Source organism: Solanum tuberosum, unplaced genomic scaffold (assembly GCF_000226075.1).
Source record: "Solanum tuberosum cultivar DM 1-3 516 R44 unplaced genomic scaffold, SolTub_3.0 scf00144, whole genome shotgun sequence".
NCBI classification, from domain to species: domain Eukaryota; kingdom Viridiplantae; phylum Streptophyta; class Magnoliopsida; order Solanales; family Solanaceae; genus Solanum; species Solanum tuberosum.
In genome coordinates, this window is record NW_006239074.1 from 1,108,494 (window position 1) to 1,121,662 (window position 13,169).

The 13,169-nt window shown below is 35.8% G+C and overlaps 1 protein-coding gene across 2 annotated transcripts; it reads right to left on the reverse strand.

Moving 5' to 3' along the window:
- Positions 1-1,727: 1,727 nt before the first annotated feature.
- On the reverse strand, positions 1,728-11,997 carry LOC102591813 (secretory carrier-associated membrane protein 4). Of its 2 annotated transcripts, XM_006352861.2 has the most exons (13): positions 11,904-11,997; positions 11,736-11,832; positions 10,177-10,290; positions 10,031-10,093; positions 9,642-9,675; positions 9,424-9,546; positions 5,254-5,316; positions 5,039-5,132; positions 4,862-4,907; positions 4,701-4,768; positions 4,026-4,074; positions 3,279-3,344; positions 1,728-2,123 (listed from the first exon to the last, which is right to left on the reverse strand). In XM_006352861.2, the coding sequence occupies exons 2-13, from the start codon at positions 11,793-11,795 to the stop codon at positions 2,091-2,093; spliced, it is 813 nt and encodes a 270-aa protein (XP_006352923.1). In that variant the 5' UTR covers positions 11,796-11,832; positions 11,904-11,997; the 3' UTR covers positions 1,728-2,090. The 2 variants fall into 2 exon arrangements, with proteins under 2 accessions (XP_006352923.1, XP_015166606.1); XM_015311120.1 differs by having other exon boundaries at positions 11,736-11,959.
- Positions 11,998-13,169: the final 1,172 nt, after the last annotated feature.

Sequence of the window (13,169 nt, forward strand, 5' to 3'; positions counted from 1 at the left end):
ATTTATATAATTGAGAAGCAAAGGCAATGGTGTTATTTTTGTAAAGCTTACATCTCCCACATCGGAATGAGCCAATGTGTAGACAGCCTAAAGGCGCTGCTACATAAACGGATGCCCGTTAACTTGTTGAAGCATACCTTTCTCGGCCTTTTGGCTAAGATCAAGTGTAGTATCTGTTCTTATCAGATATGTGGACCATCGGTTCACACGATATTAACTCTATTTTTTTAAGGGGGAGAGTCCATTAAGGTAGCTTGCTATCTGGGTTCTTGCGCGTCGCCCATGTGTTGCACTATTGCACGGGCCTGGCGCACCCCACCAAATTTAGTTCAATTTTATTGTATTTGTTTGCCCTCGTCTGTTTTGTTGATCATTTTATGATTGTGCCTTATTTTTTATTGAAAAATATTATCCGTGCTCAACTTATATAGGTGTGAGTCTTTTGACTCGTTTCATTGACTACTAAATCACACCTTGGGGTCTTCTCCTTCATTAATGGGAAACAAAGTGATAAATAAACAAACGAGTGAATACCCCCTATCAGTTTCTTGTCTAGATGAAGAAATGGTTTCGACATATGTTTGAAACTTTGACATAAGCAGTCCTTAGACCATTCCTATTTGTTGTAGTAAAGAACGAACTAACATGGTGTATGTTATTCATATGACATAAAACTTAGTACAAATAGAAGAGACACGGTGGAGTTAAGGATAAACTAAAAGTTTGGGGACACGCTGTCGAGGGACTCTAATTTACGCGCCTCCAGAATCTTTGACCAGTGGTTTTCATGGCAAAGCTTATGATATATGGTCGCTGGGCTGCACCGTGGTAGAGATGATGACTGGAAGTCACATTTGGATTTATCACAACACTGGAGATTTGCAAGTGCAGATTATGAATGAATACCCTATGATTCGGGGTAATGTTTCTGAGATGGCCAATGATTTTTTACACAAGTGTTTGATAAAGGATCTTCTAAGAAGATGGACCTCGGAACAGCTACTCCAACATCCATTTATTCAGCAAGCTGTATGCTCTCATATGCCTCAAACTTTTGGTTGCCAAATTCCAATTCAAGGATACCATGAAACGAAGAAGATCACTACAAAAACACTTATATTATAGATTAGTAGTAGTATTTTGGAGAACCCAATTTTGTGTAATACTAGTATTTTAGTCCTGGGATAATATGAATATGAAATCAATAGTTTTCAAATATTACACAATGTAATACTTGCTTGTAGTGTACCAAAAAAATAATAATAGTTGTCTCTTCCTTTTAAATGATGTTAACTAGATTTTTATTTTTTTGGTTATTAACTTGAGGTCGTTGTAAGAACCCGTAAACTTCAAATTCTAAATCATCATAATACACTGACAAATGAATAAAGAAACAAAAGAGGGGGGTTGAATAGGGGAGTGGAAATGGCTTCAGAGAATTTTTTAGGTGTTTAAAAGCTAAGATCTAAACATTTGAATTTGGTTGGCAAAATTCTTAAACGAAACTAGATGTCCAAGTGCTTAATATATATCAATCCTGTCAATAGAATGATACACTAGTCATCCCAAGAAATTACCATAGTTAAAGTTGTTCTAACCTGGAATATAGCACCAGAGCCTAATTACGACGTATTTATTAAAATAAATAAAATAAAAACACTCAGGATCTGAGCCTGAGGCTTTGCAGCATATATAGAGTACACTAAATAATATAATACAAGGACTAGTAACTGATCGAATCACTAAACTTAGTCATTTTGATCAACATGACTACAAGTGGACAAATTTAAAAACCAAAATCACTCAGAAACCGAATGGGTGTTTTTTTTATCCAAAATGAAGGTACTATATAGGTAATGTAGTAGTCTAATGATCGAAGGTCAAACTGTGATTACATACAAAAATGACAATGAAACGAATATGTTTGAATGAAGCAAAGATAACTATTAAACCTAGAAAATATGCAACTATATCACGCAAGTCATTACTCAGCCAAACTGATAATGAAGGCATATGTTTAGCTTCCTCTGGAGAAGAATTGTTTTGTTTTGTTGCTACGACACTGAGGTCTTTGAGTCCAAACAGGTGCATCACTTGTTCCCCCGGAAATACATGTACACTTTCTGCAGTGATAGAACAGAAGAAAACGTTCACAAGATGAAAGTAAAGACGGTCGGGTCGGCATACAACATTTTCTTTCCTTTTCCCCCCTCCATATCATTACTACCACAGAGAAGAAAACGTCACAAGATGAAAGTAAAGACGGTCAGATCGGCTTGATTAACTAACACCTCTTTTTTTTATTGGCCTCCTCTCCTCTCCTTACAGTCAAGTGGCTTTCAGCTCCTTTATTAAACCCTTTTCTTTTTCCCCCCTCCATATTATACTACCATAAGGAAGAGGGAATCAAATTGCTTGGTTTTATTCTTTTCCATTTTAAATAATGAGTGTGTCCAGGCCAACTTGCGAAGCACCTTGACTATTCTACTGGGTACATGCTACCTCCTACCCAACACAACACATATACCGGATAACTCTGCCTTTTTAGCCCGATGGAAAGATGTCATCTTCTCTCTCAGCCGGAATTGTCCGATCTTAATATGAGGAATTGAGGATTTATACTAGGACCGTTAACTTCCCTGGGAATCAACTGTCAAGATGGTACCCATTTGAATTCTAAGATAGCTCTTTTCCCCTCAAGTTGTATAGCATTTAAACATTTAGTAGTATAGAACAGCTTGTTATCAGGCATAGAAAAATCTAATCACCTAACACAACTAAATTCAACCTTAGGTTCTGAATAGCCCTACTAAATGATACAACACCCTCACCCCCAAGTGACTTCCAAAATTGACTCTTCGGTTAGTACCTTTACTGTTCAAAAGATGTACATGCTCCAAAAGAAAAACTGCTTGGATGTCCCTATCTGGTTGATAGCCTAGCAAATTGTCTTCCTTCTTTTTGTGATAAAAGGAAAACCTAGCAAATCGTCAAAGGACTGGACATGCATTTTTCTTGATCTATGAGAGAAACCAGATGATACCCTGTCCTCCACCCTCCCCAAAAAAGACTACCCCTCACACAGCAAGCAAGAGCTTAAATATGAATTAATGTACAATTTCTCTTTTTCCCTTGATAGATTTCACTTTTAGGCCACATACACATGAAGCTCAAGCCGCAAGGCAAAGATGAGCAAAACTCTAAAAAGAGGAACAGCAGATACCAGTACACTAGGTATGAACCTGAAATGAAGAAACACAATACAGTAAAAGCCTCACCTGCAGAACCCACAAGCTAAGCAAACCTTCCAAGCAGAAGAAGCCAAATCCAATCAAATAAAATATCTGCAAAAAGAAGAAAAGGACAACACGAGAATATATATTAAGAAGATAAAAGATCAAACAGCCTGATAAGCTAATACAAGCATTAACACTCAATTCTCTTGGGAGTTTCAATTATCCTAAGAAAGCTTTTGATGCGGTAACTCAGTTTAAAAACTAGCTGCAATATGCAATCAGAATATCAAATGAAATTGAGTTATTGTTCAAGAAAATGACTCTGCAAAAAGTTTTTGATCTGCTAAATCAGTTAACAAACTAACTGCAATATGAAATGAGAAAAATAAAATGAAATTTAAGTTTTTGTTCAAGTAAACTGTAAAAGACAGTGCTGAGTGCACAAGCTAAATCAAATTCACTCTGCTAATAATGAGAAACTAAGAGTTTTTCCCCTTCTACCTTTTTAACAATAATACTTGGAAGGGAAGTATCTACTATCAAGCATTATGGTCGTTTGGTAGGGTCTATTAGGTAGAATAATGCTGGTATAAAATTTTAATACAATGTTTGGTTGCAAATCTCACCTATGTACAACTAGTACCAGTATTACTTGTACACCCTATTTAGTACTATTATTAAACATAGTAAACAATGGCATTCAATTTATTGTTTTCAAAGGAATGTGTCAAAGAATTTGTTATTTTTTTTCCTCTCATTAAAATAAGAGTAAATAACTAAACAACTTACCCCAACCAACACATGGTCAGAGAAGACATCAATTGCTGAAAGGATACCCCTGGAATGAAGTAAAAAGGAAGCACAATAATTAGTGAAGAAGAATATAAAAAGACAATGACAATCCAAGGGAAAGTGGAAAAACCTTGATAACAATCACCGCATTTAACAGGCATCAATATTTCATCACTCTTATTCATGTTCATGAAGAGCATTTCTCACCATTCAAGACTCATATCATTCACTCATTTCATTTAAAAACATTATAGAGTACAACCAGACCTTTAAGTGGTCGATTTCTTTTTAACTGTTTTCATATCAATATGGTACAAATATCCTTATCAAAAAAATCAATATGGTACAACCACAGGAAAATTGATGCACCAAGAAGGGAAGCAGTAATCCGTTGGTCACAAAACTAAACCATGTTCTTTTTGTGGTGTATGACACCAAGGGGTTTTTGGGATCTTCAACTCTTCTATCATCCCACTATGAACCAAATCATTTGCAGAAACAAGGGGAAGAAGGCAACAAGGGCATTTAAAGCATATTTTCACCTAAAAGGCATATCCTTATAGACTAGCAAATTCTACTAAGTTAAAACAGCCTGTCAGAAGTAGCAGATTATACAGAATACTGAACTCTATAATGAGAGGTTAATGGACTAAAAATTGCAGCAGAACTTACGTTAAGGATTTTCCTTGAAATACAATGGGAGGAGCAATAGCAGCAAGTATGCAAAATCCAATGTGGACCTGCACATACAAAAACAAGAAAACAAAATACTCAAAAACAACTCCTGGCATAAAATAGACAGCATCTTTATCACTTCTGTCAGCAAAACGAACCAAGTAGAACATGAAAAACCATCCAAACTTCAATGCACTGTCGGTCCTGCAAATCCAAACAAGCTCAGATGATAAAAGGTCAGTCTGTTATGTGGAAATCAAAAACGAAAAGAAACAACTGGAGGGATTTTACAAAGGCAAAAGGGGGATGAAATTAAGAGAAACAACACTACATACCTCATCGCGTTATACAGAGGCCTGTACCACAAAATGTACGAAAGGGGACATCCCATTAAAGCATATATTATAGCCAGGAAAAAGATTTTAACACCTAGAGAAGGCAAGAACTAGATGATGTTAGATATATTGAACTTGAATTTACTTTTAGATCTTTAAGCCAATAAAAAGGAATGCCACATGAGCTGCCGCAGAAAAGAGAGAATAAAGCTCACCGCCACCCTTAATCCAACAGATAGTCACGGCAAGAACATTGAACGCCAGACAAAAAACAATACCTGTAGAAAGATTTTGGAGCAAACCCAAAGAGGTTATGAAATAGAAAGATTCATATAACACTCAAATAAAGAGTAAAAAAATACAAGATTCATAGAGCCCTTGAAAGAAAGAGTAACATTTGTGAGAGAGAGGGCAACTGTTGAACAAGTATTATAGCCCATAAAGAAGATAGTCATCTATCCCAGTTTATTCTTTTACACAACAGCTATAAACCCTGTCGTTTTAATAAAAGAAAAATCTACTAGTTTCTCTCCATCCTATAAAAATTACTCACATCTCAACCTAAAATGTTACTCACATGGATGAAGTTGCCAAATTGCTTGCTCTTAGGTTCCATATCAATTGTGGTCTTGTTACTTTTAATAAAGAAACAGTATTGCTGAATTTCAATCAAAACATTGGATAATTGAAACTTCAGAGCTGAACTACTATAAAAGTTCGAAAAGACAAACTCAAAACTTGCAACTACTAATTTTATGCTGCTTGGATCCCAAAAAGATGTATAAGCAGAAAGGCTAAAGTCTTTTGACCATAATCACAAACGGCAGTAGTGTTAAACATAGAAGTATGTTTCTCTCATATACTATTTTTTAAATCAGTAAGCAAAATTTCATCAATGTAAAGCCTGACATATATAACAATAGGCCATCCAAGTCACAAAAATAAAAGATGGGATAACCTCTATACAAGAGTTACTCCTTGAATGAGCTAATGAATACCATTATTCTAGTTCTCTTATTCATTACGTTCTCCGTGGGTTCTGAAAATGAGGTTTGCAAAACAGAGGGGAACTACAATGTACCTTATCGGAAAAACCAAAAGAAATAAATAAAGGAATAGATTCGGGGAAGGGGGGAAAATAGAAGTGAAAGGTAGCTTCCAAGAAAACCAAAAATCTATCACCTTAACTTCTGTGTCCTTCACAACAATGGTTGCCTTTATTGAATAATACTCTAGTATCTATATTTCTATTAGCTAAAGAAGATCACTTCATTGATCATGTAATGACCCTCCAGGTCATTTTTAAATTAAAGCATTCATTCCATCGTTTAGAGCGTTCATGTAGCGACCCCAAGTCATTTATGACTTTCTGGCACTGACTGTTCGGTCGTCTGGTCATTCGTTTGGGTTTTAGGCCCGTTTCCCTGTTTTGGAGATTTTATAACTTGAAAAGTTGACTTCGGTCATAAATTCAGGTAAAAGACTTGTTCAGATGAAAATTCTGACAGCTAGGTTAACTTCAGAATATCGATTTTGGTCTAGAACGACCCTTTGTTCACTTCCCGAGGCTTTAGATGCCCGTTGTGGAATCTGGCTCAAAACGATACTGGGTGTGGGCCCCACTTTTCATCGAAGCGATCTCCAATGGAAATTCCGACTTCACCGTTGAGTCCGAAATATCATTTCCAATCAGATTCCATGTATGGTTTGTGTTTTTCCGACTCCGAACGAGTCCGGAACATCGAAATTTAGGTTTGAAGAGTTGTTGAATTCTAACGCGGTGGTGATGTTTCAGAGCCACGCGACGCCACGTGGCAGCGTGTTGAAATCTGGAAATTTCCAGATTTAAGGACAATTTTTTGTCCATTTTTTTTCCTCATCTTCAAACATAGATATCTCCTCCATTTTAAGCTCAAATTAGGTGATTCAAAAGGCTAATTTCAAGAGAATTTCATGGGAATCTAAAGGTGAGCTCAGAAACGCGAGGGGAGGCTTCGTGGGAAATTAGGTGATTCAAAAGGCTAATAAAAATGAGCTCACCTTTAGATTCCCCACGAAATTAGCCTTTTGAATCACCTAATTTGAGCTTAAAATGGAAGAGATATCTATGTTTGAAGATGAGGAAAAAAAAAATGGACGAAAATTGTCCTTAAATCTGGAAATTTCCAGATTTCAACACGCTACCACGTGGCTCTGCCACGTCACCACCGCGTTAGAATTCAACAACTCTTCAAACTTAAATTTCGATATTCCGAACTCGTTCGGAATCGGAAAAACACAAACCATACATGGAATCTGATTGGAAATGATATTTCGGACTCAATGGTGAAGTCGGAATTTCCATTGGAGATCGCTTCGATGAAAAATGGGTCCCACACCCAGTATCGTTTTGAGCCAGATTCCATAACGGGAATCTAAAGCCTCGAGAAGTGAACAAAGGGTCATTTTAGACCAAAATCGATATTCCGAAGCTAACCTAGCTGTCAGAATTTTCATCTGAGCACGTCTTTTACCTGAATTTATGACCGAAGTCAACTTTTCAAGTTATAAAATCTCCAAAACAGGGAAACGAGCCTAAAACCCAAACGAACATCCAGGTGACCGAACAGTCAGTGCCAGCAAGTCATAAATGACTTGGGGTCGCTACAGGAACGCTCTAAACGATGGAATGAATGCTTTAATTTAAAAATGACCTGGAGGGTCATTAGTGGGAGATGTTCCGATTAAAGTCCGGGACGTAATGAGATCTTGGAATATAATTGGGAATGGTTCAGTTAACGTCCGGAAATTGGTAATATTGTGATAGACCTTCTAGCTCCATTATTTTACTTCAACTGCCGGTGCATCTGTCGGGCTTATGGGGGTCTGTGCAGGTGATTTCTTTTATTGTGCACGAGCGTACCCGTCGGGTTTATGGGAGCCCGGCGGAGTTAGTTAGATTCTTTGTCTTTGTTGCCTGTACGCTCGTGTACATACCCACATTTACTACGCTTTTACCCTTGATTGTGACCCTTTATCTGCATTTCAGTTCACTTTTGCTTATCTTGCTCAGTCGGCATCATGCCTACTGGGTACCTGAACTCACAGTACCGCAGCTTTTCCCCTCCGAACGGTCTCCAAATGCTTCCCCACTATCAAAAGGTTAATCACCTCGTCATTACGAATATGTTGACACCAAAATTATATTTTTCGGAGACGGACCCAAAATTGGGTCTAAAATGGGATTGTGGGACCCACAATTGGAATCCCAAAAACGAATCCGTGAAAACGTCCCAAATACCTTACTAAACTATTCCGCCCGTTCATTGCATGTTCTTGTTATATTTATTACTATTTTAGGCTGATTGGTTGGTTTTCTACCCTAACATCCCATTACTTCGAGTTTCGAGATATGGGTCGGCTTGCCTACTGGTGGGTCATATAGTAAGCGCCATCAGGACCTGAGAAATTGGGTCTTGACAGGTCACCCCATGATTAATTAGATATAATCATTTATGAATATATTGGCAATTTGTCAAGGAGAAACACGAAAATGTAGTTTGACGAAGGATGAAAGCAACTGGTTATTAACTTATGTCTTAAAATACCAACTCAATATAGTAAGAGACATTTGATAGCATCAAACTAATAACTATGTGCAATGAAGCTCTTGATGTATGCGTTTACTTTTACAGAAATAACATTCAGCTATCAGTTCAATAGAGAAATTTAGGTTTGCACTTCCCATCTACTTGGGACATAGGGGTCTTAATTTCTGTCAAACACCTCAATGAATCAAGGTTCATTCAATTATATTGGTTCTTGTTCAACAGACAGTAGGCAGAAACAGAGGGAGAGGAATTTCTTCTCTTGCCATAAACTTGAGCTGAAAAGCAGGTTTTCCCCTCTGTTCAGTTTGTGACCCTATTTTAGTCTGTTCCAACAGACAATTCATTTCTACATATGGAGACGGTCTAACTTAAACTTTCCATTTTATCCTAATGACAAGCATTTACAGCCACACAAATGTTATGTATGGCATGTTTAAAACCTGGTACGTCTTCCTTTCTTTTTTAATCTCCCCAATTAAAGAGGGTCACATAAAATGAAACATAGTGAGTAGCATATCTCATGCATTACATCCTTTAAGCAAAATCCAGACAAAAAAGCAGAGAAACTGATGCACACTGCACATGTTGAGCCCAGAAAAGTAAAGAAACTATGAAGAGTTTCATGCAAAACTCCAACATTCTGCACTAGTAAAGTACACTCAAATCATAATCAAATGGTAAACTTGTAGGTACTTAATGAAAGCGGAAACTAGAGAAAATTTAGCAGACAGTTGTTTTTGATATTCAAAGAAACATTCTTCTTTTAAAGAAAACAAAACAGAAGTGAGATGCTACCTAACCAGCTCGCAAAAGCCAAATACTGCAGCCGCTGAGAATGAGCTGGTATTTCATTTGCTATATCATGATGAATAATTGGAAAAAAGGGCGGCCAATTTCTATCATCAGTTGGCACACCAGCTGAATTGAATCATAGAAACGCATTACCTCAGCACGCTAAAGAGAAAATAAGTCGATTTAATAACAATCTGAAACTAGCTTAAGTCATTTCTTACCACCAGCAACAGCATCTTCTCTTCGTTTAATATCCTGTTAAACCGGCACTTAATGAGAATCATGCATAAGCCTCAAACTGAGTTGAAGCAAATATGAACTAGAATAAACTACATATCAAGGAACTCATAACAACACATTTAGCTAAAAAGTAACATTTTGGGAAGCATTCACAAGCCTCAAACTGAATTGGGGAAAAATATAGACTAAAAATACACTACAAGAGATAAGGAGGTTGTAGTAAATAGTTTAGCCAAAAAACTAGGAACATAACTTTTCAAAAATTTGCACCCTTGCAGCAATAGATGATCAGAAATCAACAAAAAAAAGTATAATTCGCAGTAATGCACATAGAAAACAACAATTTAAAATAAAAAGAAAAAGAACCAACTCTTTCTCTCCTTTGCAGATCTGCTTCCCAGGTTGCTAATTCTTTTTGCTTCTTGTTGGAACCCTAAAACACAATTGAGAAGAACATATTCAGAACAAACAATGTTCTTTACAAGACTGCAAACAAAAGCATATCAACTTCATTACATTCATTGAATCCAATGGGACATCAACAGTTGCATCATGCTTTTGGCCAAAACCAAGAGTACTAGCAATCATTTGAGGGAAGCGTGATTTCGATGCAGGAGCGGAGCCACCTTTCTGCAAGAAAATACAGATGATATAAATAAGGAGGATCTTGCACATTCAGAGCATTCAAAGTAAATAGTGCATAAGAAGTTATAATTGTAATTGTAATGTAACAATAAATTCTGCATTACGACAAAGTGATTGTGAGTTGAACATAGATACACTGTAATAATTCGAGAACTGAAGCATGCCCGTTTTGGCACTAACAATACTCACAACCTTAAAAGATTAAAGAAATTCATATAATCTCTATGGAAGGACAAATAGTGGGTTTTGATGGTTCTAGGTATTTTCAGGTCCTATGAGATATATGGGTGATTGTGGATCCAAATAAGGAGGTAAGGAGTCTGCTGAAGGATATGGAAGCCACGTCCCAACAGGGCAGGGCAGCAAGTGACATTTGATAAAGAGAACCATTTTATGCCACTCACCAGTACGGGCTATAAAATATGTTCTAGTTAATGTAAGTAACCTCTCTTAAACACTTTCGGGTATTAAAGCTTGTCTAATGTCCACTTACTGACTTGGTATTTTTCCATATACAGTGTTTCAAGGCATGCAACGGTAAAAAAATTGTAGCTTTCTCACTTAACTCGAAACATCTCACAGATACCTTCTTGTCAATATATACACACACATATCATAGGTCCCTTGTCAGCAGCATAATAGCCGACTATTACACAAAACTGGTTTCTTCATTTCAAGTGGAGGCAAACAAAAACAGACTGATTTTCAATTGCTTGTTTTTCTTCTCTTATTTTTTTTGTGTCTGTAAACAATAAATATAAATTTTAAATGTTTAGACTCCCTCTATTTTTTCAATAACTAGGAAAACCAGGGTTGATACTATTGTCATTATTTTCGTAACTCCCTTTTCCCTTAAACACATGAAAAAATAGCATCTGTATACCTAAAAATAAAATAAACCAACCTTTAAAAAAAACATCTTTCATTTAAGGTCCTCATCATAAATCAACTAGGACCAGTAACTTTACACCAAAGGCCATATCCAAGCAAATCCTTTTTAAATTAAACAGGATGAAGATCAATCCCCAGGCTCAACTCTCAAGCCAATCTTTCAAATTAAGCGTACTGAAGGCATTCTCACTAATTTATCTTAAAATTCGTAGAAAATCAGCTAGATTTTTATGTTAATCTCACTAAAATACTGTATAACTTTACCACACCGACAAGCCAATCTTAAACACCACAATGTACCCAAAAAATTAGGCAAAATCTAAACTCCTTAACAAACTTCCGCCATCCAAGTACGCAGATCTAGATCAAATCAAACAACTCATTCCAAATACCACCACAAAACATCCGATAAAAAATCAGAAAAAACATTGAAAAATGATAATGCTAAACGAATAAAGTTAACAATAGCCTAGATCTAAGGATAACATATTTTGCATAAAAAAAAAGCATAAAAAGCGCATCGAGAGAAAGGAGGTTACTGAAAAAGGATTGACTTCAGGCTCCTCTTCATCAAACGGATTCGGATCGTTTCCTCTCATTTTCTCTTCTTCTTCTTCAACTTTCCCAAATTTGAATCTGAAGAGAATTTTTCAGATATCAAAAGAGAAAAATTCAGCAAACTTTATGTAATTTGAAGAAATACATACAAAAGCAAAGGTGACTGAAGTTCTACTCCTGTGTGCTTGCTGGTGACGCGGGATACCGAATCGAGAGTTGAATTTTACATATTTGCCCATCAAGGGGTTGTGTAATCACCAGCGAATGCCACTTGTAAAGCGGTTGGGTTTTGTTTGAGTGTATCCTCGGTGTTTATTAACGAGTTATTGTACTTGTCATCTGAGGATGACACGTGGATTGTTGTTACGTGGCGAGTGTTAATTGGCTGAGGTGGAGACTTTTGTTTATTGTTGTGTATACTGGATTTTGCGGCTCTGTTACTGATCTGAATATGGTGTGAAATTACAAGTTTATCCCTTTACCGAACGGCAAGTCAATTGTCATAAATGGATATAATGGGGATAAGAATTCTAAGGTGCAATTTTTGGTTACTTGTTTGGTTGGCTGTTACCTGGACTAATTTGAAAGATAACTTATGAGGAAATTGGATAAATGACAAATAAAATTATTACTCCCTCGATCCCTAATTATTTGTTCACTTTTGAATTGATATATCTATTAAGAAAATAATGATTAACATAGTGAGTTTACCATTTTACTCCTATTAATTATAAAGTGGATGGATTAAAAATTTAAGATTTTCAAGAAATATTACTTTTTTCAAAGTAATTAATTTAGGGTATGGTAGGTTAAAAAAATTTGTATTTTTCTTGATTTGTAGAATGGACAAGTATATAGGAACAACTAAAAAAAAAGAAAATGGACAAGTAATTAGAGACAGAGAAAATAAATAATAAACAAAAATAAATGAGAAGAATAAAAAGTTAATGATTAGATTACATTTAATTAGTTGTTATGTAATATGAGACTTTTCATTATTACATGACGAAATTTTATTAGTGCATATGATACAATAAAATTTAAATAGCAATTAAAATAATATTATATTTAAACTAATAATACAATACAATATAATGCATTACAATTGGTAACAACTAAACAAGATATATAGTAAGGTCCTAATTGTTCATTTTGTTTTTTCTTTTTGTTGTTTGTTTTTTTCAAGGACGCGAATTGAAAATAGTGATAGGTTGAAAGTTTAGAAAGAAGCAATAGAGTCTAATGTTTTCAAGTTTAAAAAAAAATTAATACATGGTATTTGTAGTAAAGATTAGTGACCTGACGTAAATTAGCAATATACTAGTCATTCTCGAGAGAAAAAAGCTATATGTATTTTGGATAATAATTTAAGGAGATAATGTGACTAATGATGATGTCACATACTATTTTAGAGT

What these genes read in the sequence shown, in the direction of transcription:
- LOC102591813 (XM_006352861.2), bottom strand. Translation starts at nt 11,795, where the DNA reads ATGAGAGGAAACGATCCGAATCCGTTTGATGAAGAGGAGCCTGAAGTC. An exon ending in CTGTTGGATTAAGGGTGGCG is followed by an intron (nt 5,133 to 5,253) that starts GTGAGCTTTATT and finishes TGCCTTCTCTAG; the next exon opens with GTGTTAAAATCTTTTTCCTG. An exon ending in TTAGCTTGTGGGTTCTGCAG is followed by an intron (nt 2,124 to 3,278) that starts GTGAGGCTTTTA and finishes CTATCACTGCAG; the next exon opens with AAAGTGTACATGTATTTCCG.